Source organism: Esox lucius, chromosome 16 (assembly GCF_011004845.1).
Source record: "Esox lucius isolate fEsoLuc1 chromosome 16, fEsoLuc1.pri, whole genome shotgun sequence".
Classification (NCBI taxonomy): Eukaryota; Metazoa; Chordata; class Actinopteri; order Esociformes; family Esocidae; genus Esox; species Esox lucius.
In genome coordinates, this window is record NC_047584.1 from 27890680 (window position 1) to 27916117 (window position 25438).

Sequence of the window (25438 nt, forward strand, 5' to 3'; positions counted from 1 at the left end):
AAATAGAATACAACTGTGGCCTCTCTGGTGCTCTGCACTGAAGCAACACAGCAGATATTGCCTGAACGTTCCATGGATTCCTGAGTGAGCGTGTCAGTGTTGGTAGTCAGTAATTGGATCTCACTTGCAGGGTTTTTGGGATTAAATCATCAAGTTCAATATTTTGAGAAACACAAATCTAGTTGAGAATCTGTCAGAAGCAAGCCATCAGGAGATCAGCTTTTGGCCTAAAACTCACCAGCTGCTGTTTCACCACATCAGCAGAAATCCCTTTCAGGGTGTCCTTAGGAGGGGTAGTGGTAGTGCTGACCCAAATGCTATCTTTGCGTGGCACAATGACAGGAGTATAGACACTGAGAAAAAGTAGTGAGACAGCACAGTAGCTCTTCCACAGTTACAGTGGATATAAAAAGTCTACACACCCCTGTTAAAATGCCAGGTTCTTGTGATGTAAAAGAACGAGACAAAGATAAATCATGTCAGAATGTTTTCCACTTTCAATGTGACCTATAATGTGTACAATTCAATTGAAAAACAAACTGAAATCTTCGAGGCGGAACAATGAAAAATAAAAATCTTACAATAACCTGGTTGCATAAGTGTGCACACCATCTTATAACTGGGGATGTGGCTTTGTTCAGAATTAACTAATCACATTCAAACTAGAAGTCATTACACACCTGCCATCATTTAAAGTGACTCCGATTAATCACAAATATAGTTCAGCTGTTCTATTAGGACTTTCCTAACATTTTCTTAGTTGCATCTCAGAGCAAAAGCCATGGTCTGCAGAGAACTTCCAAAGCATCAGAAGGATCTCATTGAAAGATATCAGTCAGGAGAAGGGTACAAAAAAACCCCCAAAGCATTAGATATACAATGGAACATAGTGAAGACAGTCATCATTAAGTGGAGAAAATATGGCACAACATAGACATTACCAAGAACTGGACGTCCATCCAAAATTGATGAAAAGACAAGAAGAAAACTGGTCATATAGGCTTCCAAGAGGCCTACAGCAACATTAATGAAATTGCAGGAATTTCTGGCAAGTACTGGCTATGTGCTATATGTGACAACAATCTCCCGTATTCTTCATATGAATAGGCTATGGGTTAGGGTGGCAAGACGGAAGCCTTTTGTTACTAAGAAAAACATCTAAACCCGGCTGAAGTTTGCAAAAACAAACATCAAGTCCCCCAAAAGCATGTGGGAAAATGTGTTATGGTCTGATGAAACTAAGGTTAAACTTTTTGGTCATAATTCCAAAAGGTATGTTTGGTGCAAAACAACACTGCACATCCCCCAAAGAACACTATACCCACAGTGAAGCTTGATGGTGGCAGCATCATGCTTTGGGGCTGTTTCTCTTCAGCTGGAACCTGGGCCTTAGTCAGGGTGGATGGAATTATGAACAGTTCCAAATACCAGCCAATTTTGGCACAAAACCTTCAGGCATCTGTTAGAAAGCTGAAGATGAAGTTCACCTTTCAGCACGACAACGACCCGAAGCACATATCCAAATCCACAAAAGCATGTCTTCACCAGGAGAAGATTAAAGTTTTGGAATGGCCCGGCCAGAGCCCAGACCTGAATCCAATTGAACATATGTGGGGTGATCTGAAGAGGGCTGTGCACAGGAGATGTCCTCGCAATCTGACAGATTTGGAGCGCTTTTGCAAAGAAGAGTGGGCAAATATTGCCACATCAATGTGTGCCATGCTAATAGACTTCTACCCAAAAAGACTGAATGCTGTAATAAAATCTAAAGGTGCTTCCTTTCCAAAAAAGTCGAAAAGGAAGGTTTTGAGTCAGGAACAGAAGGGTCAAAATTAACAGACCACTGCAACTTTTTTGGAAAGGGAAGAAAAAGGTACAGTTGTCTCTTAATTTTTTCCAGAGCTGTATATATATATATATATATATATATATATATCTCATGTATCTATATTCTTCGCAAAGAGTAGCACAAGCAAGCATTGTCTTTACAAAAAACAGACTGAAATATAAAACTAAATTACTAGTTAATTTCATTATTTACTGATCTAAAATGAACTAAACAGTGGTTATTTGCTGAGCATCAGGTGCTAGGAGTTGTCTTTACATTTGGAGAGGTGGTAGAAATCTCTCAACATGACCCAATTCCCAAAACACCCACCTGGTAACAGTCAGCTGAATTAAAACTTTGCCTTTCACCCAAAGTGAGTCAGACTACATTTAACAGCACCGGCTATCAAACTCAGTTTGACTTATTTGAGATGGGCCCAAAAAAGGCTCACCAAACAAGTTTAAAAAAGGACTCTGAAATGCAACTTTATAATTAATAATTAAATAAGTATACTGGCTGACCATTGTCTGAGCAATGCTGTTAAAATGAGTCAGGCAATAAACAAATGTAATGAATCAAGTTGCCCGGACAGGATTTTGTTTTCTTCGCTTATAGGTTACTCATCACCACCTAATACAAACAACATGATTATAAATAAGGAGGTTAAATGCAATTCAACTGCAAGGACCCTGTCTCATACAAAATGTACATGAGTAAGGTCAAGAGCAATCTTTGTTTCAACCACAAGGTACAATAAGGAAAGAGCATTAAGCAGTATCCAAGCCCAGAGTACGGAGCATTAAACAGTATCCGAGCCCAGAGTACGGAGCATTAAATAGTATCCAATCCCAGAGCATGGAGCATTAAACAGTATCCGAGCCCAGAGTATGGAGCATTAAGCAGTATCCGAGCCCAGAGTACGGAGCATTAAACATCATCCAACAGTCTCAAGTGAGTCAGTCTTTATTCCTGTGTGTGAGGTTGGACCTAACTGGCTTTCCTCTGGCCCTGTGGCTGCCTGGTAACATGGGCACAGGAATGTACCAGTCCAAATCGCCCCCACAGCCCAACAGTTTTGTGTGGTAGTACTATAGTGTTCCATTGTTGTGTGGTAGGGATTTAGTGTTCCAGTGTTGTGTGGTAGTGATTTAGTGTTCCAGTGTCGTGTGGTAGTGGTTTAGTGTTCCAGTGTTGTGTGGTAGTGATTTAGTGTTCCAGTGTTGTGTGGTAGTGATTTAGTGTTCCAGTGTCGTGTGGTAGTGGTTTAGTGTTCCAGTGTTGTGTGGTAGTGATTTAGTGTTCCAGTGTTGTGTGGTAGTGATTTAGTGTTCCAGTGTTGTGTGGTAGTGATTTAGTGTTCCAGTGTTGTGTGGTAGTGATTTAGTGTTCCAGTGTTGTGTGGTAGTGATTTAGTGTTCCATTGTTGTGTGTTATTGAATTAGTCTTCCAGTGTTGTGTGCAAGTGATTTAGTGTTCCAGTGTTGTGTGGTAGTGATTTAGTGTTCCATTGTTGTGTGGTAGTGATTTAGTGTTCCAGTGTTGTGCGGTAGTGATTTAGTGTTCCAGTGTTGTGTGGTAGTGATTTAGTGTTCCAGTGTTGTGTATTAGTGATTTAATGTTCCAGTGTGGTGTGGTAGTGATTTAGTGTTCCAGTGTTGTGTGGTAGGGATTTAGTGTTCCATTGTTGTGCGGTAGTGATTTAGTGTTCTATTGTTGTGTGGTAGTGATTTAGTCTTCCAGTGTTGTGTGGTAGTGATTTAGTGTTCCAGTGTTGTGCGGTAGTGATTTAGTGTTCCATTGTTGTGCGGTAGTGATTTAGTGTTCCATTGTTGTGTGGTAGTGATTTAGTGTTCCAGTGTTGTGCGGTAGTGATTTAGTGTTCCATTGTTGTGTGGTAGTGATTTAGTGTTCCAGTGTTGTGTGGTAGTGATTTAGTGTTCCATTGTTGTGTATTAGTGATTTAATGTTCCAGTGTTGTGTATTAGTGATTTAATGTTCCAGTGTGGTGTGGTAGTGATTTAGTGTTCCAGTGTTGTGTATTAGTGATTTAGTGTTCCGTGTTGTGTGCTAGTGATTTAGTGTTCCAGTGTTGTGTGCCAGTGATTTAGTGTTCCAGTGTTGTGTATTAGTGATTTAGTGTTCCAGTGTTGTGTGCTAGTGATTTAGTGTTCCATTGTTGTGTATTAGTGATTTAGTGTTACTGTGTGGTGTGGTAGTGATTTAGTGTTCCAGTGTTGTGTATTTGTGATTTAGTGATTTAGTGTTACAGTGTTGTGTAGTAGTTATTTAGTGTTCCTGTGTTGTGTGGTAGTGATTCACAATGTGCCATTGTCTCACCATCTCAGGACCACAAGCAGAGCCCTCGGCCGCTGGCATGAACTTGGTCTCACATTTCCTCCCAACTCGGTGGCACCACAGAGCCTTACATATATCCTGTACCACACAGCAGAGAAACAGACAGCATGAGACAAATGACAGACAGCAGAGAGACAGACAGCATAAGACAAATGACAGACAGCAGAGAGACAGACAGCATGAGACAGATTACAGACAGTTCAGACAGACACCAGACAGACAGCATGAGACAAAGGACAGACAGATTTCAGACAGCCATTAGAGTGACAGAGCAAGACAGATATAGTTACATGGCTAAATCTGCTGCAGAACAAAACAGAAACCCTGTCAGACGGCTGGACTGGATCGTATTATGAAATTGTATTTGACAATCAGGTGTTGATCCTTTGAGAGATCAGCCTTATTTATTTTAAACATGTTGGGGATCAGGACACGGCAGAGACAGCTAAGCTGTATTAAGCCTAACAGGTGGATGTTGAGAATTGCAAGCACTTTAACAGCACCGGAAGCCCGAGAAACATGGTCACAGGCTATAGAGTCAGGTTCAGGCCCTGCTACTCTTGGTGTGTCAGTATTGCTAGAAAGTGAATGACTCCATCCTATTCTGACAGTGCAGATGCAGGGGTAGAGGAAGCCTGCCAAGCAGGATCATGGAACCAATTCCGCTGTGTGCAGCTGTTTGCTAACTCAGACCTTTTCCAGCAGTCCAGTCCAAAGACAAACCAAGCAGTGTTTGGTTTTTGCTAAGGTAACCCTGCCTCTCCTTTCGTCCCATAGGGAGTATCGTTGGATTGTTCCAGACTGTTGCAGTCATGTCTTATCTATCTGACTGATGCCAAACACTTGATGTAAGCAAATTTGCAACAGAACAAACAGGCCTCGGTAACCATGAGAAGGTGGATGCTAAGGAGAAGTGGAAGGAGAGGCTATTCGGACTGTAGGACAGAGAAGACATGAAGTCAGACAGCTGGAAGAACATGAAGTCAGACTGCTGGACTAGGACTCAGCAGTCCTCAGGGTAACTTAGGGTTATAGGTCATGGGTTATTGGTTAGGCTCTCATACTGTAATAGCGGTGGGTGACTAGGGAGACAATGGGAGCTGAACATGCAGCGATTCCCATTGGCATTTGTCCAGAACATATTTAGCATTCTGCATTCCCACTGTGTGTTCCACGGGCGTGCAGTATCCCTATCTGCATATGGGGACTGTAGGAGCAGGCGGAAATCTGCACAGCGAACACACATCACGGGACAGTTTCCCAAAGACAGCAGGTCATACCTTCTTGAAGTCCAAGGTACAAAGTTTGGCCTTCTCTCCAAACTGCCACTTGCACTGTGTGTCAGCGTCGTAGAGCTCCCCAGGAAGCTGCTGAGGGTAGCTGTACTCCTCCAGAGGCTGAGGCTCATCAGACAGACACCTGGACTGGGCCGAGCTGGTCGGGGAGAAGACAGATACTGTTTCTGTGTACTAGTTAGCATCATTACGGTTAGAACAGGGCTGTGGGTTAGTTACTGTGTAATAGTTATCATTATTACGGTTAGAACAGGGCTGTGGGTTTGTTACTGTATAATAGTTATCATTATTATGGTTAGAACAGGGATGTGGGTTAGTTACTATGTAATAGTTATCATTATTACGGTTAGAACAGGGATGTGGGTTAGTTACTGTGTAATAGTTATCATTATTACGGTTCGAAAAGGGCTGTGGGTTAGTTACTGTGTACTAGTTATCATTATTATGGTTAGAACAGGGCTGTGGGTTAGTTACTGTGTAATAGTTATCATTATTATGGTTAGAACAGGGCTGTGGGTTTGTTACTGTGTAATAATTATCATTATTATGGTTAGAACAGGGCTGTGGGTTAGTTACTGTGTAATAGTCATCATCATTACGGTTAGAACAGGGCTGTGGGTTAGTTACTGTGTAATAGTCATCATCATTACGGTTAGAACAGGGCTGTGGGTTAGTTACTGTGTACTAGTTATCATCATTACGGTTAGAACAGGGCTGAGGGCTAGTTGCTGCGAACTAGTAATCATAAGTGCTGTTAGGACGGTTGCTACAGTAACCTGTCAAGTGTATGGTGTTATGTGTCTGCCTCTCTCTCTTATGTTAATACATGCTGTCACTAAGCATAACCTTGTCCTTAATGTGCCCCAGGCAGAATGGCACTAATGTAAACTGATATCATCAGTAACCATTACGATATGTTTTACAGCAGAATATAAAGCAGTGTGTCTGATCCACTAAATGCATTGCTGAAGGGTCCTAATCGCTTTAGCAGAGTCCTCTATATTATGTTAGTTAGCTGTATGTCTGAGGAACATGGTTAGCGAGCAGTCAGGGGTAGGTAGAGTGCAGAAGTAAAAAATATGGATTTGCGTGAAATGATTGTACATAGATTTTCATTTGTTCACAGAACTATTCAAGGAAGAGTAAAAACATTTCTGATCTATCTTAAAACTACTTCAGTACTAGATTCAAATGTAGTTTGGTAATTCCTAAACCTTATTGTAAACTATGAGAGCAAATAAACTTGGTGGCAATGATTTGACATTGTAGATGCTCGCACCTTGTAGATGCGAAGTATGTAGTAACTAGGTAATGTGGAAGTAGACTGGCAGCCTGTCAAGGTGGTGCAAACTAGAGCTGATTTTTTAGTCGTTCTTTAGTAATCCTTGGTAGGGAAGTTTACAGTCCGCATAATGAACTCCAAAGGCAAACGCAAAGCCTGGAATCAATCATTTAAAAAGAAGGCACTAGTGAGCACTAGTGAGCTCAGAACAGCTAACATGATGAACCACCATCCCCTACATTCACATTTAAAGAAAGGACACGGGAGAAAGTGTTTTCACTGAGTGTTTTGTGTATTTGTGTCTGTCTGCATGGGCGACTGTGCGCTGGACTGTATTTTAAGCTGAGCTGGTGTAGCTGGTCAGACCGGTTAAGTGTTCAGCTGTATGTTTAAAATGCATGGGAAAATCCCCAGTTTAGCTCTTTGCTTTTTGTTTCTTATAGACTGAGTGAAAGGTGAACCGTCAGCCCAGGGCTTAGTCAGTGACTTCAGCAGCCAGCAACAGAGGAGGACTGAGGTATATGTCTTGTAATTAATGGTCTAGCAGCAGAGGAGGACTGAGGTATATGTCTTGTAATTAATGGGCTAGGAGCAGAGGAGGACTGAGGTATATATATTGTAATGAATGGGCCAAAAGCAGAGGAGGACTGAGGTATATGTCTTGTAATTAATGGTCTAGCAGCAGAGGAGGACTGAGGTATATGTCTTGTAATAAATGGGCCAGCAGCAGCGCATGGCTGAGGTATATGTCTTGTAATTAATGGTCTAGCAGCAGAGGAGGACTGAGGTATACATCTTGTAATTAATGGGCTAGCAGCAGTGGAGGACTGAGGTATATGTCTTGTAATTAATGGTCTAGCAGCAGAGGAGGACTGAGGTATATGTCTTGTAATTAATGGGCTAGGAGCAGAGGAGGACTGAGGTATATATATTGTAATGAATGGGCCAAAAGCAGAGGAGGACTGAGGTATATGTCTTGTAATTAATGGTCTAGCAGCAGAGGAGGACTGATGTATATGTCTTGTAATAAATGGGCCAGCAGCAGCGCATGGCTGAGGTATATGTCTTGTAATTAATGGGCTAGGAGCAGAGGAGGACTGAGGTATACATCTTGTAATTAATGGGCTAGCAGCAGTGGAGGACTGAGGTATATGTCTTGTAATTAATGGTCTAGCAGCAGAGGAGGACTGAGGTATATGTCTTGTAATTAATGGGCTAGGAGCAGAGGAGGACTGAGGTATATATATTGTAATGAATGGGCCAAAAGCAGAGGAGGACTGAGGTATATGTCTTGTAATTAATGGTCTAGCAGCAGAGGAGGACTGAGGTATATGTCTTGTAATAAATGGGCCAGCAGCAGCGCATGGCTGAGGTATATGTCTTGTAATTAATGGGCTAGGAGCAGAGGAGGACTGAGGAATACATCTTGTAATTAATGGGCTAGCAGCAGTGGAGGACTGAGGTATATGTCTTGTAATTAATGGTCTAGCAGCAGAGGAGGACTGAGGTATACGTCTTGTAATTAATGGGCCAGCAGCAGAGGACTGAGGTATATGTCTTGTAATTAATGGGCCAGCAGCAGAGGAAGACTGAGGTATATGTCTTGTAATAAATGGGCCAGCAGCAGAGGAGGACTGAGGTATATGTCTTGTAATTAATGGTCTAGCAGCAGAGGAGGACTGAGGTATATGTCTTGTAATAAATGGGCTAGGAGCAGAGGAGGACTGAGGTATATGTCTTGTAATTAATGGGCCAGCAGCAGAGGACTGAGGTATATGTATTGTAATGAATGGGCTAGCAGCAGAGGAGGACTGAGGTATATGTCTTGTAATAAATGGGCCAGCAGCAGAGGAGGACTGAGGTATATGTCTTGTAATGAATGGGCTAGCAGCAGAGGAGGACTGAGGTATATGTCTTGTAATAAATGGGCCAACAGCAGAGGAGGACTGAGACACTCTGTCGGGTCTTGTCACCTGATAATCCTTGGGCACTTCCTCTCTCTCCCTCTATCTGTCTTCCTCTGCCTCTCTCTCCCTCTATCTCTGTCCTTCTCTACCTCTCTCTATTCACAAGCTGCTGTTTTGAGCGTGAACTGTAAAAAGCTTCCGCTCCTGGAAGACCATGTAAGGCTCCTGTGAACGTCTACAGGAGATGGGGACATTCCCATAATACATTTCTGTTACCAGACAACATATACAATATCCATAAATAACCTAACCAGGGCAATCACCAAGAGCATAGTGAAGACAAGATGGAGGTTTATCAGGCACGAGGGGGGGGTTTGGTTAGTGATGAGATGAGGGTTATCAGCGACAAGGAGTAGTTTTATCAGGGACAAGGCATGGGTACATCAGAGATTACATATAGGTTAGTCAGGGATAAGTTGTGGGTATATCAGAGATAAGGTATATGTTTATCAGGGAAGGGGTGTGGGTATATTTGAGATAAGGTATATGTTTATCAGGGATGGGGTGTAGGTATATTAGAGATAAGGTATATGTTTATCTGGGATGGGGTGTGGTAAATTAGAGATAAGGTATATGTTTATCAAGGATGGGGTGTGGGTATATTAGAGATAAGGTATATGTTTATCAGGGATGGGGTGTGGGTATATTAGAGATAAGGTATATGTTTATCAGGGATGGGGTGTGGTAAATTAGAGATAAGGTATATGTTTATCAGGGATGGGGTGTGGGTATATTAGAGATAAGGTATATGTTTATCAGGGATGGGGTGTGGGTATATTAGAGATAAGGTATATGTTTATCAGGGATGGGGTGTGGGTATATTAGAGATAAGGTATATGTTTATCAGGGATGGGGTGTGGGTATATTAGAGATAAGGTATATGTTTATCAGGGATCGGTTGGGTGGGCATATTAGGGACAAGTTAATCATGGATGAGGTGTGGGTTTATCAGGGACAAGGTGATGGTTTATTTGGGCATGGTGGGAGTTTATCAGAAACAAGGAGGTGGTTTTTCAGGGACAAGGTGATGGTTTATTAGGACAAGGTGGGAGTTTTCTCAAGGACAAGGAGGAGGTTTATCAAGGACAAGGAGGGGATTTATCAAGGACAAGGTGATAGTTTATTAGGGCAAGGTGGGAGTTTATCAGAAACAAGGAGGGAGTTTATCAGGGACAAGGTGATGGTTTATTAGGGACAAAGTGGAGTTTTTATTATTCACATCTGTACGATTGTGTTGATTATGTCTACACTATGACAGCAGAAAAACAGCTCATTGTGTGGTCAAACATGGTAGAAGAGCCATTAGAAATATGCCGAGGCAGATGACAAATCTAAGAAGGGTTCAAACTCCGGACAGGGTTTCGCTAGCGCTTGACTGGCCAAGGATTCCAGCTCAGTTTCAGACCACGCGGCCTGAAGAGCCCACGGTTTAATATACCGCCATTTAATATAAACCTGACAGAAGACCACAGTGTGTAAATCTGACTCAGAAGACCATGGTGTGTTGAATATAAATCTGACAGGTCTAACGAGGATGAGCTAATGCAGCGATAATAACACTATGAGAAAATTCAGCATCCACACTTATAAGCGACGGGATGCTTAGCACTTAATTTAACACTTCAGTAAATATAGGGTCTGAGCGGCGATCTCTGGTTTCACACCCAGACGGCTTCTCAGACTCTGGTTGTAAAGAGACACCGTCTGGAGGAGGGGAGACCACATATCAGCCGTCTGGCAACCACGCCGGCTCTATTTAAAAAGATCACCGTGGATCCTACTGCTTTTCAAGATGAGGCTGCCGTCTGGTGTTTTGTGCCGTGTGGAGGAAGCCCTGTCACATGACACATGACCGGGGTTCTATGTAAAGGACCGGGATAGGGAGTAAGTCCGTCTGTCGCTGCCTTGGCACAAACAGCAAATGCCCAGCGGGTGTAGCATGTGATGGGAGGTTGGCTTTCACTGGGTCCCTCTGACAACAAGCGTATCACTGGAGGATGCGTTTTGGCTTAGCTCATACTAGTGTACTCAGACTAACTGTACAAAGAAGAATTAGGAACCTGTGCAGGTGGTTGCTGCCAGGTAAAATGTACATTACGAATGTGACATGGTTTACCTGAGAAACCTGTGACATAGTTTAACTTCTGAATCTGGGATCTAATTTTACCTTAGGAACCTGTGACGTATTTTACCTTTGGAACCTGTGATGTAGTTTACATTTGGAACCTGTGATGTAGTTTACCTTAGGAACGTGTGATGTAGTTTACCTTAGGAACGTGTGATGTAGTTTACCTTAGGAACGTGTGATGTAGTTTACCTTAGGAACGTGTGATGTAGTTTACCTTAGGAACGTGTGATGTAGTTTACCTTAGGAACGTGTGATGTAAATTACCTTAGGAACTTGCTGAGGTACTGCCGGCTGCAGGCGGACCAGGAGAAGATGCCGTTGTGTCCTGCCAAGGTTGGAGACATGATGTTGCCCTCCGACTTCTTACACATGTTCCCCTCACCGTCATGCACCATGCCAAAACTGTGGGAGAGAAACACAGTGAATGGTTTCTGTTTAGGCTGATGGAGACATCTAAGCATGGTTATGTGCACATAGACTCATACTTATGTCCAGATTCATGGGCGATCGTGAAGGCCAAACCCAGACCAGTGTCCTCATTGACGGTACAGCTCCTGTATTTACTGCACATTCCACTGATCGGAGCGAAACCTGAGGAGAGGAAACATGGAGATGACTAGCGGTGTGTCCTCATAACGGTTGGTCTCCTCCACATCACTGGTCAAGTTGGGTGAAGTTGACTGGCCGTGACAATGCAGTGTCCACAGAGAGGAAGAGTGTGACTGGCTGTGACAACGCAGAGTGTCCACAGAGAGGAAGAGTGTGACTGGCTGTGACAATGCAGAGTGTCCACAGAGAGGAAGAGTGTGACTGGCTGTGACAACGCAGAGTGTCCACAGAGAGGAAGAGTGTGACTGGCTGTGACAATGCAGTGTCCACAGAGAGGAAGCGTATGACTATGAGAGCAACTGGACTTGTGTTAGAAATAAAGCTTGGGTTTTCAGTGCCAAAAGATTCTGGTCAACGTACATTTTGTGTCAATGTGATAGCAAGCAGACCCTAACCTGACCGATCACACTGACCTCTTACACAGAACCTAACCTGAACCCACACACAGAACCTAACACGACCCCACACACAGAACCTAACATGACTCATCACACAGAATGTAATCTGACCCCCAATACAGAACCTAACCTGAACCCTCACACAGAACCTAACATGACCCCACACACAGAACCTAACATGACCCGTCACACAGAATGTAATCTGACCCCCAATACAGAACCTAACCTGAACCCTCACACAGAACCTAACATGACCCCACACACAGAACCTAACATGACCCATCACACAGAATGTAATCTGACCCCCAATACAGAACCTAACCTGAACCCACACACAGAACCTAGCCTAAACCCTCACACAGAACCTAACATGACCCATCACACAGAATGTAACTTGACCCCCCACACAGAACCTAACTTGACCCCACACACAGAACCTAGCCTGAACCCTCACACAGAACCTAACATGTCCCATAACACAGAATGTAACTTGACCCTCCACACACAACATAACCTGACCCCACACAGGGAACCTAACTTGACCTCTCTCACAGAAAATACACCTCACCCGATCCCCCACACAGAAAGACCTTACCCCATAGTGGATAGTGTTATACAGCTGTCAGTAGAACGTGAGACAACAGATTGTGAGACATCAGGACTGTAGAGACTGATAAATTGCAAAAGTAGAGTTTTAGACATTTAGACAGGAAGGAGTGCTGCAGTAGATAGAGACAGGAGGTAGCGAGACAGAAGGAGTGAGACTGGAGAGTGAGACAGTGAGACTGTGGAGAGTGAGGCAGTGAGACTAGAAAGTGAGGCAGTGAGACTGGAGACTGAGGCAGTGAGACTTTGGAGAGTGAGGCAGTGAGGCTGTGGAGAGTGAGACAGTGAGACTGTGGAGAATGAGACAGTATATTGCGAGAAATCAATATATTAGATAGTGGAGACGCTAAGACATTACGGACAGTATGGAGTCCGAGACAGACCTACCCAGGGTGTCACATGGTTGGTTCTTCCAGGAGCAGATATCAAGGCCGGTTAGCAGGATTGCATGGTCGTGTCTACGCCCCTCTCTTCCCCCCAGACCCGCCTGCCACTGGCAGAAACTGTTCAGAGTGTGGTCGGCATGGTGGTTGATAACCAGCCCATCCTAGTAACAAAGGAAACATAGTTACCACTTTGAACCAGCCCATTCTATTTAAACCAGCCCATCCTACTCAAAAAAGTTAGTTGTTAACCAGCCCATTCCCCTCAAACCAGCCCATCATAGTAATACAATTAAATATTAACCAGCCCATCCTCTTCAAACCAGCCCATCATAGTAATACAATTAAATATTAACCAGCCCATCCTCTTCAAACCAGCCCATCATAGTAATACAATTAACTATTAACCAGCCCATCATAGTAATACAATTAACTATTAACCAGCCCATCCTCTTCAAACCAGCCCATCATAGTAATACAATTAACTATTAACCAGCCCATCCTCTTCAAACCAGCCCATCCTGGTAACACGGGGAACAGGCAGGGAACACATAGGAAACACACGGGGAACCTTTCTAAAGTCAGAAGGACTGGTCTCGATAATGACCTGATGGCCCTTCAGACTCCATTTTGGATGAACACGTCTGTCTGTACAACGAAATGCTCGCATGGACATTTGAGTTGCAACAGAGAACAAATGAGTCTAAATGACCTCTTGCTGACACCAATTACAACTGAGTGGAGAAGAGGGCATTTTTGACATTCCTTTCATAATGATCTCTTCAGAAGATCAAAATCCATTAGCACAGGTGGATCACAATGACCCATCTCCACCTTCTTAACTCTCTTCTTTTCAGCTCCTTAACTCACTTCTTCTACACATCCTTAACAATCAATTTTTCTCCACTTCCTTAACTATCTCTCTGGTCTGACTAAACCTCCCTCCGACTCCCAGATAACTCCCAGAAATTCCCAGATAACTTGGCTGAGATTCAGGGAAATGTAACTCAATAAACAGTTTTTGTAAAAAGCACTGAGCTGCTCCGTCCCTGGGGGAGTCTACCGGCCTGGGAACTAAAGCCTTCATTAGAGGAACTTTAACCAGTACTGTTGCTTCATTAATGTGGTAGCATAGATATGACAACATGTACCTGTTCCTCGTCCAGGAGAATCAGTCCCACAATTACTATATTGATGTTCCCTCCAATTGTTCCATCTTTGAACAGAGTGGAAACCTGCGGAGAGGGACAACATTAGAGGCCTCATGAAGACAAAATAATAGAGACCTCATGAAGACAAAACAATAGAGATCTTTTTGAGACCCAACCTTACAGACCTGGTGAAGACACAACAATAGAGACTTGATAGACACAACATTAGAGACCACTGTCATTTGTCAAACAATTAGTGTTGAGGAATACTGCCCAGGGAAGTGGCATTGTCTTATGACTGAGTTAGGGTTAGGCTTGGTTGGGTTAGGGTTAAGCTTGGTTGGGTTAGGGTAAGGCTTGGTTGAGTTAGAGTACTTGGAGTTAAGGATATTCTTCTCACCATATTGAGCACAGTCAGAACGTATGTGGTGATGTTCTCATGGCCATGGTTCTCCATCATCTTCTTGTCCACCACCACCAGGGTTTCTACATTCAGCATCTGACTCCTCTGAGATGTTAACAGAGCTGCTCTTCTACTCCTGGACACGTCCTGATACTCGTCAGGCTGAATGTACAGGTCCTCTTCTGGCGGCTTTGGCATGTCTGGAAACACATCATGTATAACTGGGTATGTCTAGAAATACAACATGTAGAACACTTGGGTATGTCTAGAAATAAGACACACAGAACACTTGGGTATGTCTACAAAAACAACACTTAGAACACTTGGGAATGTCTACAAAAACAACACTTAGAACACTTGGGTATGTCTACAAAAACAACACTTAGAACACTTGGGAATGTCTACAAAAACAACACTTAGAACACTTGGGTATGTCTACAATAACAACACTTAGAACACTTGGGTATGTCTACAATAACAACACTTAGAACACTTGGGTATGTCTAGAAACACAACATATAGAATGCTTTGGTATGTCTAAAAACACAACACGTAGAACACTTGTGTATGCTGTAGGGACGTCGGACAACCCATTCCAGGCCATTTCAAATGCTTTGCAGATGGCTGACCATGGCTCCAACATACTTCTCTCTGCCGGTGAGGCAGGTTAACCAGCCAGCCTGGCATCACACCACTTTTGTCCAGAGCCGCACTGCCTTATGACCCAGCATTAGCTCCCTGGACCAGTAAAAACTCCACTCGTTTTCAAGGTGTTGCCTTATCTCTTTGGAATTACATGGTACCCCTTGACATTCCTCTGCCTTGGAAGCAGGGTGACCCCACCGGGTACAGGATGTCACCTACAGGGAGGGGAAGGGCAGAAAAATGCCTCGTGCCAATATCCACATCTCCCTGAACAGGACTGTTTGACACTGATAGTAAGCCGACCACCCATCTGGGGTTCCCGAACGTGAGATTATTACTTGAAGGCGATCCCAAAGTTTGAGGTTATTAAGTTTTATTGAAATACTATGTTGACATGCTTGGGTGTAAAAGAAAACCAGGATCCACTTGGTTTTCAGATGTTCCTCGTCTCTATGATGTCAGGACACATGTGGTGCTGTATGCAAGGTTGCCAGATTTCATTGACAGTAAACCACAATTCTTCCTTTGGACTCCAAAACTAAATTGGTTTTGGGAAGACGGTCGCCTTTGAGTTTTGAATGCAGGAAAAACCCTGATAAGACATACATTTTTTGCAGTGTATCACTTGAGTGATTGAAGCACGTGGGGCACTTGGCTTGATCAATAATTGGCTATTAGTGTTACCCACAAACCACACCTGGACATATCTACTGATATTGGGAATTGGAAGCATACAGTATGTCTATAATAGATGAAACAGGTGAGGCAGCGCTGAGGTCTCACTAGAACGTGGCACAGGTGTGCGGTGATGTCACCCTCCAAATCAAAACATACCAGTGTTATTCCATTCCAAGAACAGATGTGACCCTTGAAATCTTTAAAGCTCTCCAAGGTCAACAGGAGGTTCAACCACAGCGCAACAAGACTGTGCTTTGACACCGTGTCACAACCATCCGATGGGGAATGTTTCCTCTTCTAACATATCAACCTTTACTCTAAACCTAACTCTTAATGCTTAGTCTCCTGTTTCCTTAGGGAACACAGTTAATGTTACACTGGAGCTAACAAGACCAGAGCAGGCAAGGAACTGGTATGATCTGGTCCCGTAGTACCGTGAGAAAGACGATGCCCCTATATTAATACATTAGTCTCACATTTCATTTTATAGTAGCCTGAGAAGAACTATGCCCTTATATAACATAGATTATTCTGACTACATCACATAACGAGAATGCCCTTACATACATTTCTTCCTTCTGCCACAGAAGTGCTGTCTTTGCCGCGTGCCGTGTCTGTAGTCACTGTGGTTGCCGTGGTGATGATGGAGGTGTTGGTCCTCTGTCACTGAGATGTCTTCTGGGTCTGTTGCCGTGTCTGTCCATTTGTCTTTCCGTCCGTCTGTCTGTATTGATCTCTTGTAGAGGATGTGAGGCTGGTGATTGGCCGGCCCGGTGAAGTTCCCTCGCTGTGCCAGGCTGGGAGGAAGAGGCTTCAGAAAGTAGTCTCCTTCCTGCGTCCGGATCAGACCTGACTGAAAAGAAAACACAGGACCAAAACCATAACCCCACTGGGTCTCACTAGGGGACAACACAGGACCTTAAACCCCTAAACCATAATCCCACTGGGTCTCACTAGGGGACAACACAGGACCTTCAACCCCTAAACCATAACCCCACTGGGTCTCACTAGGGGACAACACAGGACCTTAAACACCTAAACCATAACCCCACTGGGTCTCACTAGGGGACAACACAGGACCTTAAACAACTAAACCCTAACCCAAATGGGTCTCACAAGGGGACAACACAGGACCTTAAACACCTAAACCATAACCCAAATGGGTCTCACTAGGGGACAACACAGGACCTTAAACCCCTAAACCATAACCCCACTGGGTCTCACTTGGGGACAACACAGGACCTTCAACCCCTAAACCATAACCCCACTGGGACTCACTGGGGGACAACACAGGCTGAGAATAGACTTGAAGAGACAGACTGAAACAGGCTGAGACATAGAAAAGAAGAGACAGACAGAAATAGGCTAAGGCATAGAAAAGTAGAGACAGACAGAAACAGGCTGAGGCATAGAAAAGAAGAGACAGACAGAAACAGGCTGAGAAACACAAAGAGACAGACATGGTTGGTCACAGCCAGTCACGACAGTGTGTGTAGTTGGTTATTGTCACAGCCAGTCACGACAGAGTGTGTAGTTGGTTATTGTCACAGCCAGTCACGACAGAGTGTGTAGTTGGTTATTGTCACAGCCAGTCACGACAGCGTGTGTGTAGTTGGTTATTGTCACAGCCAGTCACGACAGAGTGTGTAGTTGGTTACTGTGACAGCCAGTCACATGTGAGTGTGTAGTGTTGTTGTTGTGGGTCAGTGACAGACAGTTGGCCCAGAACCCAGAGAGGTCGTCACCTGAACATGTTCCTGTCAACCCCAACATGCCAGAGGCCGGCTCATAGCACACTGCCAAGTCTCACTGCTCTCTAGGAGTGATCATGCCCAGACTACCACACTGCTCTCTCTCTGCCACGCCTCGTTGCTCTCTCACTGCCACGCCACGCTGCGCTCTCTCTGCCACGCCATGCTGCTCTCTCTTTGCCACGCCACGCTGCTCTCCCTCTGCCACACCACTCTCTCTGCCACGCAATGCTGCTCTCTCTCTGCCACGCCACGCTGCTCTCCCTCTGCCACACCACTCTATCTGCCACGCCATGCTGCTCTCTCTCTGCCACGCCACGCTGCTTTCTCTCTGCCACGCCACGCTGCTCTCCCTCTGCCACACCACTCTCTCAGCACCACCGTGCTGCTCTCGCAGCATACTGGTCTCTCGAAGTAAGGCAACTTCCTGAGGCAAAGTGTCTGGTCTGATGGCTAACAAAAGGACAACATTTTATCCCCCTGCACCATAAGTCAAGTGATCAAGGTTAGGCTTAACTAGGGTTCTAACCCAAGTTATAGTACAATAATTTGTGTACAGTAAAATACAGGCAAGACATGTTGGGTTACTGGGTTATGTGTTCTATTTTTCCCTTCTATATTGTCTACATAAACCCAGCAATGTTTATTGTCCAATTGTTTTGATTCCCCAGCACCCCAAGACTAATCAAACAGGATGAAACCAGGGGACACAGAAGACCTGTGGGTGTCTGGTGTTTAGACTGACCCAGAAAAGACACTGGACAACACACAGACTCAGCACACAGTGTTTGATCAAAGGTCTAAACGTTAGTGTTAGCCGGGAGAGAAAATAAATCCAACCAGCTCTGTGCTGAATACTGACTGCCTCTGTGGAGGTGTTGTGGAGGCAGTTTGGCATGACAGTAATGGTGCTGAATTAACACCCGGTCTACCAACCTAACCACCACATGGTCCTCGTTAAAGCATTAGGTCATGTATTGGTCGCTGTCTCCTAAATATCCAAGGTCGTCAGATTACACGCTGACAACCCCCCCACCCCCCCACCCCCACACACACTGACTTCCACTACCTGGGGGGAAACAGCTGGAGCAGGACATGACCAGACAGGATTCAACCGGACGGACAGTAAGAAACAGAGGGTGAAAATAGGAACAAACAGAACTGTGCAACCTCTCAGGGAAGATTGTGATGTTCCCATTTCCACATCGGTGTCGACTACCATGAAGTCTGTTATTAATGTCTGAGATGATAGAACACGGACAAACAAAGTCCCAAAGAAAAAAGTCGAGGACAGACATTTTGGCCACCAAAGTCATACAGTATACAGAGTTTTGTCAACACAGTTTCTGTCTCAATGTTCAGTGATAACTCAACTCTTTCAATTCATTTCTGATTGTATTCAGAAAGTATGAAGATGGAGAAAGCAGATATGCAATTTGTTGACAAAACAACACAGTACAGACTTGTATCAACATTGTCCTGAATGCTATTCAATTAAAATGTCTGTTTCACTGCACTGTTTTGACTACAGTATTTACAGCATGTCAATCTGCATAAGATGCCAGTACAAGATACCAGTAAGAGATACCAGAGAATATGTATGAGATACCAGAGAATCAGTATAAGATATCAGAGAATCAATAGGAGATTCCAGGGCATCAGTATGGGGAGGGACGGTTGGAGGTGCCTTGACACACTGTGCCCTAGCTACTCCTTGTGGTGTGTCAGGTAGAGGAGCAGGATCCTGCAAGAGCATTTGCTCCGGTCTACTCCCTGTTGATGCAGGCAGTGCGGTAAAAGCATCTTGGCAGGGTGTGCTAAGGAGGACACGCACCCTACTCTTCAACTCTCCCAAGACCACTGAAAGCTGCGGCAAGGAGACATAACCATAACAGGCAGTTGTTGAAGATACAGGCATTTAAGATTTATTTGGGGAGAGATAGGAGAACAGGGTTTTTGCTGAAAATGCTGTGGCCAGATTCCAACCTGTACTGCAGCAGTAAATGCCCAGCGGATGCAGTGGTTTAGACTGTTGGACCCCCATAATCCCAAACTGTCCAGCCAGAAATTGGAGAGAGAAAAAAGGGTTGAGGTAGAAAATGATATAAAAGTGAAATAGTGTGACTCCAATCTAAAGGGACTGGGCTCTGGGCCAGAGATTAGTCATCAGCCAGTTGGTCTTCTAACGCTGCTTCTTATTTTGATGACATTTTCCACATAAAGACTTACCAAACATCACATTCAATTCCTATACAAGGAACATCATTCAACTCGGTAAGCGATCGTGGGAGACTACAAAGACAAGGGTTTTTTCTTCAAAGTGTTGGTAACAATATGAAGGCTAATTCTGGGGTTCACCTTTTAGTGTTAGTCTACCTTAATTTAAACAAACTGGCCTCATTGAGATCTCTCTTACGAGAGCTGAGTTGCTGAGAGCTAGGAACTATAACACTGAGCATTATCTTTTAAAAGATCTATCTACACACTGAGCAGATATTTCATCAAATGTTATACGACATGGGGTCAAATCCTTTACAGCCCCACCCACCCACTCCATAATTTTCCATCACAGTGTTGAACTTAAACTCATTTAAAGGACCAAGCTCCTGTAGTGGCGGGCCTTTGAAACCCATTCCAAGCAGAAGGGGCAGAGAACTGGACAGCCTCTTTCTCTAGCTCAAAACGGGCCTTAGGCCAACTTAACGAAACACAGTCATGTGAGAGCAGGCGATAGTTTTAATTTGTCTGCTGGACAAAGTGGTTACACAAACATCATTAGAGATGTCCTAAAATGGTCTCATGAATAAAAATGCAATAATAATTTAATCTCTGAAGAGCTAAGCATGGATAACATCTATCGTAACCTTTAGAGTTAGTAAAGCCACCTCAGCTCCCCATGGAACGTAATGTTCAGCACACACAATGACGCTTAAGGGACAGAAATGTACAAGGTATCAGAAAAAAACTACGATGCTGAATAACAGTGTAGTGAAGCCGTGTGACTGTATTGAATGTACTACATCTATGAAGTGTGTCACATCCCATCGTTTTGGAAACCCCATGAGAGTGGGGAGGACCTTTACAACTACACCCACACTCTTCTACATACACCTTTACTACTATACCCACACTCTTCTAAATACACCTTTACAACTACACCCACACTCTTCTAAATACACCTTTACTACTATACCCACACTCTTCTAAATACACCTTTACAACTACACCCACACTCTTCTAAATACACCTTTACTACTATACCCACACACTTCTAATTACACCTTTACAACAACACCCACACTCTTGTAAATACACCTTGTCTAGCAGGAGGGGACCATATTGCAGGGATGGGACTCTACACAGCAGAAAGTGTTAGGTTTACCTACTCTGCACTTAAAGGTATAATGCTTTATAAAATATGAATTGAAGGGGTTATATATTGACCTTTGCAATGTAATATGCAGAACATGTCCTTAATAAGTCTTCAGCAATAGTGGAATGATAATGTTCCATAATATTCACTTACCAGAATTTCTAAATGATTATCTCCCCTAAAATGAGAAATAGCACATGACACAGAGCGAAATGTGTCTGTTATTGGGTGTCCTGAGGGAGACTCATTGCCTGATTGTAAAACTTTTACATAGTTCACTCATTTTCTGTTCAAGCAAAATAACAAGCACTGAAGGGAATCATTGGGACATCCAAATAGCTTTTTTTTTTAAATACATTTTACAGGTTTTTTTAAGCTCACTGACCAAAAGTGAAGAAAAGTTTTCATCAGTTGTTTTATGTAATTCATCAACTTCCATAAGGTTATAGCCTTAACAATGGCTATACTAGGCAGTACAAATTAAAATGTAAAAATGCAGATTCATATTTTAAATTCAAATGAACTACGACTGTAGAGGGTGAATTTATAATGTACACAGTAACTCGCTCAGGCTGGTCTGAAGAACAGATCTCATTGATGGTCTGTTCTGTGTGAATTTCCACAGTGCCCTGACAGACAGTTATGAGAATCACTTCTCCAGCCTCAGTAACATCTGTAACCTCTGACCTTCAGAAAACTTTGCATCGGTCTTCATACAACTGGATTATACTGTAGGGAAGTTCCCCTGGATGGGCTGAGATGTGAGAGCAGGACCTTATTGTCCCTAAGGAGTTGGGTCATTTTACTGGACATTCCCAGACAGTCAGAAGCCCACTGAATGCGTGGCAACACAAACCAGGGCAATTCCCTACAGTTCTGTTCTACTGTTCTGTTCTCTACTGTACTGTTCTCTATTGTAATGTCCCACTTTTCTGCTCTTTACAGTTCTGTTCTACTGTTCTGTTCTCTACTGTACTGTTCTCTACTGTAATGTCCCACTTTTCTGCTCTTTACAGTACATTTCTACTCAACTGTTTGTGCTCTACTGTTCTACTGATCTATTCTTTGATGTCCTTTACTAGATTGTTCTCTGTTCTGTTTTCTACTGTAACGTTCTCTACTGTTTGGTTCTTGACTGTGTTCTGCTGTTCTCTATTATTATTCTCTTCTCCGTAATATGTATTACAGTACTGTCTAACTCAGGGGTGGGCAATATTTTTCACTGGGGGGGCTACATTGAAAATGCCAGATAGCATCGTGGGCCAGATTATTTTTTTAACCAACATGCCTAAAAAACACACAACATAGCTAACTCAGTTAACTTTTTATTTATTTTCCATGCAACACCATTTTCATATTGTCCTTTTTAGGGTTATTACTCAACAGAAATGTTGCAACACATATTTGCCTTAAAACAACTCAACAGAGTAAGCTACATTACATAAGGTATAGTGTATAACAGTTATATAGGTATAATAGTTATTAGTCTATGAAATCACTTCTGAAGATTTTCACTCAAAGCAAAAGTTGGTATAATTGCCGTCATCTAACTTCATACAGTATATTTTTTGAACTACGTGCTTTTAACGACATATTAAGCAAGTTGCTTTGCCTGCGACATCTGCAAATAAATATTTTCCTGTCAATAGTGCTTTCGTTATCAACTTTTCTTAGGCTCATTTCCAGAGATCGCTAGTCATCAATTGCGTATAGTACGTAAAAAATCTGCGCGTGGATTGTGGTGCTGGTCCCTACGTATCATAGCAACGCAAATACCTTGTTTCAACTTAAGGGTACTTTAAACAGACAGTATGATACTGCTGTGTCACAGGACTTTTAGTTTGAAAATAAATAGATATGGAACAGTACATAAAGTAACGTAATCTGCAGACCTTGTCAGGTATTTTAATTTTGGATGTATCACAGGCCGGATAGAATGACTCAACGGGCCGGATCTGGCCCAGGTCTAACTGTTCTCTACTGTAATATTCTACCGTTTTGTTCTACTTGCCTACTGTACTGTTCTACTCTATGACCTGTATGTACTGTTCTGGTTGGTAATCATATTAAACTACACCTTTCTGTCTAAAGGTCACTAAAGGAATATGTATGTGATGTAAGCAGCACATCTGTAGTACTCACCATCCCTGAGCATGTAGAGAGGGCCACAGAGGAGTTGACCTTTGCCCTCAGTGACCCCTGGTAAAAGCAGAGGTCGTTGTGCCGCAGAGGCTGCAGGCTCTTGGTCCCGTTCTTCCCCAGGAGCTGCACGCTCAGTCCGGGCGTGACCAGACCCTGGGATGGCTGCAGCTCCAGGTGGAAGTCCTGGCCCAGGCCCTGCAGCCGGAAGTGGACCGCTGACGTCCCAGCGTTGCCGCCGGCCTCATCGCTGGACCGCCTCCTCCGCTGGCGATGGGTCACCTGGTGGGAGATGTACTGACCCAGATGGTCCACTTCGTAGGGAGACACCACCTCGTACTCTGTAGATCCACCGGGTCAAACAGGTCAATACCAAACACCATCTTATAATCTTGCCAAAGCGTGCCCTCTGCGGAGTCACGCAGGTGCCACATGGAAACTTGAAGAACTGCTCAGTGCCTCAGGCGGAGAGGCTATGTCAGGTTCCCTGAGACTGAGGTTTTGTTGCACATTGTCCATGTTCAAATAAGCCAATTATCAGCAGTGACTGAAAATCACACAGTAGAGGAAATGTGAAGGGAAGTACTATTTAAAACAAACGTGGTGGACAAACCGCTCTGCTATCTCTTATGGAGATGTGTACAAACCTTCCAAATTAGAGTGCTAATCCTGAATTACTGTATCTATGCAGACAAGGTTTCAGATGACTGAGCCAACTGGAAGCCATGGATGATATGAGGGCCAGTTAAGACGTAGCTAGGACACCAGAGTTAACACCCCTATATGGGACCTTTAGTGACCAGAGAGAGTAACATCTCACAGGTTGACAGGTTTTAACCAGCCTACACGGAAATAATGGCTAAGGACACGTCTGTCTCTGCCTTGCACCCAGAATAAGAGTCCTCAGGTTAAGCACAGATGGATGGGCTGTGATTGATGTCTGTCAATATAGTGGCAGCATTCAGACCCACCCAAAATCCCAAACCATCTGGTCTAGCCTTCGCCTGATAGCATCTCCCTCACCCCCCATGACGGCCCTACTTTGTTCTACTGTGTGAGGTTGTGGAACCCCCTCTAGTGGAGAGAAGTGGTGTGACACTCGACAAGACCACGGCAACACAGAAAATAGGTATTTCTGGCTTGTTCAACAAAACTTGAGTCTCAGGTTACTAATCTATCACAGGAATCACTGTATTTTAATGGAATTCAAAAACGATAATAATATAATTCATCATCATCATGGTACCATAATTAACAATATTAAACAAACCATATTATTACCTGTATTCTGAGGCAATCTCAGAGACCTCAGTAAAGTTGATAGATCTGTGTCATCGGCAGTAAACACGGATTCAGAATTAATCTGAGCGCTCTATGAAATATAAATGACAATAAAACATAGATTTTAAATTTGAGATAGGTGCGCATCATCGCTGAAATTCCATGGTTACAAATTAAACGCAGAAGTGTTACTTACTTCATAAAATCCTAAAAGACAAAATAGGTGTAAAACGATCAATGATGCGGCCCAATTCCTGTACAAAATCCTCAAGAGAGACATTTCTCCGGCTAAATATCAGCTCCAGCAGGCGAGACCGTCCAGTAAACCCGCCGCCGGTAATTCAATTAAACTTCAGTAAACACAATCCGGAGAGGGAGCTGGATGCAGTCTCTGTATGACTTTCATTTAACTTCCAACCTGGTATTATCCGCGGACGGGGCAGCGCGGCTAAAACGCATCCTCATCATTGCAGACGGTAGAATGGAGTGAACTTCGAGTCTTTCTCTCTGAAGTAATTTCAGTTGGCTTCCAGATATTTTGCTCCTCGCCCCCCGCGGAGCAGCGCTCATAGCATTTCCCTCAAACCGCCTGGCTGCGGTGGGCTAGACTATCACGTGAACCTGCTCCAGTTGCCTTTCCGCGAATGAGATAATAATAATTTTATGATAAAACTTATGGGCTGACTCAAACTGCGAAATACCCCGCGGACCTCTGACCTATGTGAGGCTAGCCCTAATAATGATTTGCCACAAAGTGTTGTTTTCATTTTGCCTTCAAAATAAAGGTCGGCAATAAAGTGAAGCAATTTGATATGATTTCAGAGAATACCTTTGGTATATACTGCACTGTACAGCCTTACATGTGAATTGTGGAATAATGAAATGGAGTGTCAGTCTTTTTAGTAACACTCACAGAACACAATACAAAAGAGGATACTCTCAGTCCAATCAGTGAATCCAGCAAATACCCAATTGATTAAATATATTACATCCGACATGACATGGGACTCCGAGATGACAGATTCATCCTAGACCCCAACGCAAAATACTGTGGTGCAAAAGGCAGGAAATAACCAGACCACCATAGAGAGATCAACCAACCACAAACCACCCTGAACCCAAAGAGCTATACACACTGTCCAGTGCCGATGTTATATTCAGCACAC

General features: G+C 43.6%; 1 protein-coding gene across 1 annotated transcript in view; it reads right to left on the bottom strand.

Moving 5' to 3' along the window:
- Nucleotides 1-24941, bottom strand: part of LOC105016491 (A disintegrin and metalloproteinase with thrombospondin motifs 16) — a 43525-nt gene extending 18584 nt beyond the window's left edge. Inside the window, exons 1-11 of the mRNA XM_034286950.1 lie at nt 24469-24941; nt 24273-24363; nt 22995-23332; nt 16296-16581; nt 14403-14605; nt 14003-14086; nt 12856-13015; nt 11341-11446; nt 11120-11257; nt 5464-5617; nt 4166-4261 (exon numbers count right to left, since the gene is read on the bottom strand). Coding sequence (XP_034142841.1) covers nt 4166-4261; nt 5464-5617; nt 11120-11257; nt 11341-11446; nt 12856-13015; nt 14003-14086; nt 14403-14605; nt 16296-16581; nt 22995-23332; nt 24273-24363; nt 24469-24552 — 1740 coding nt within the window. The 5' untranslated portion in view covers nt 24553-24941. The remainder of the gene's footprint in view (nt 1-4165; nt 4262-5463; nt 5618-11119; nt 11258-11340; nt 11447-12855; nt 13016-14002; nt 14087-14402; nt 14606-16295; nt 16582-22994; nt 23333-24272; nt 24364-24468) is intronic.
- Nucleotides 24942-25438: the final 497 nt, after the last annotated feature.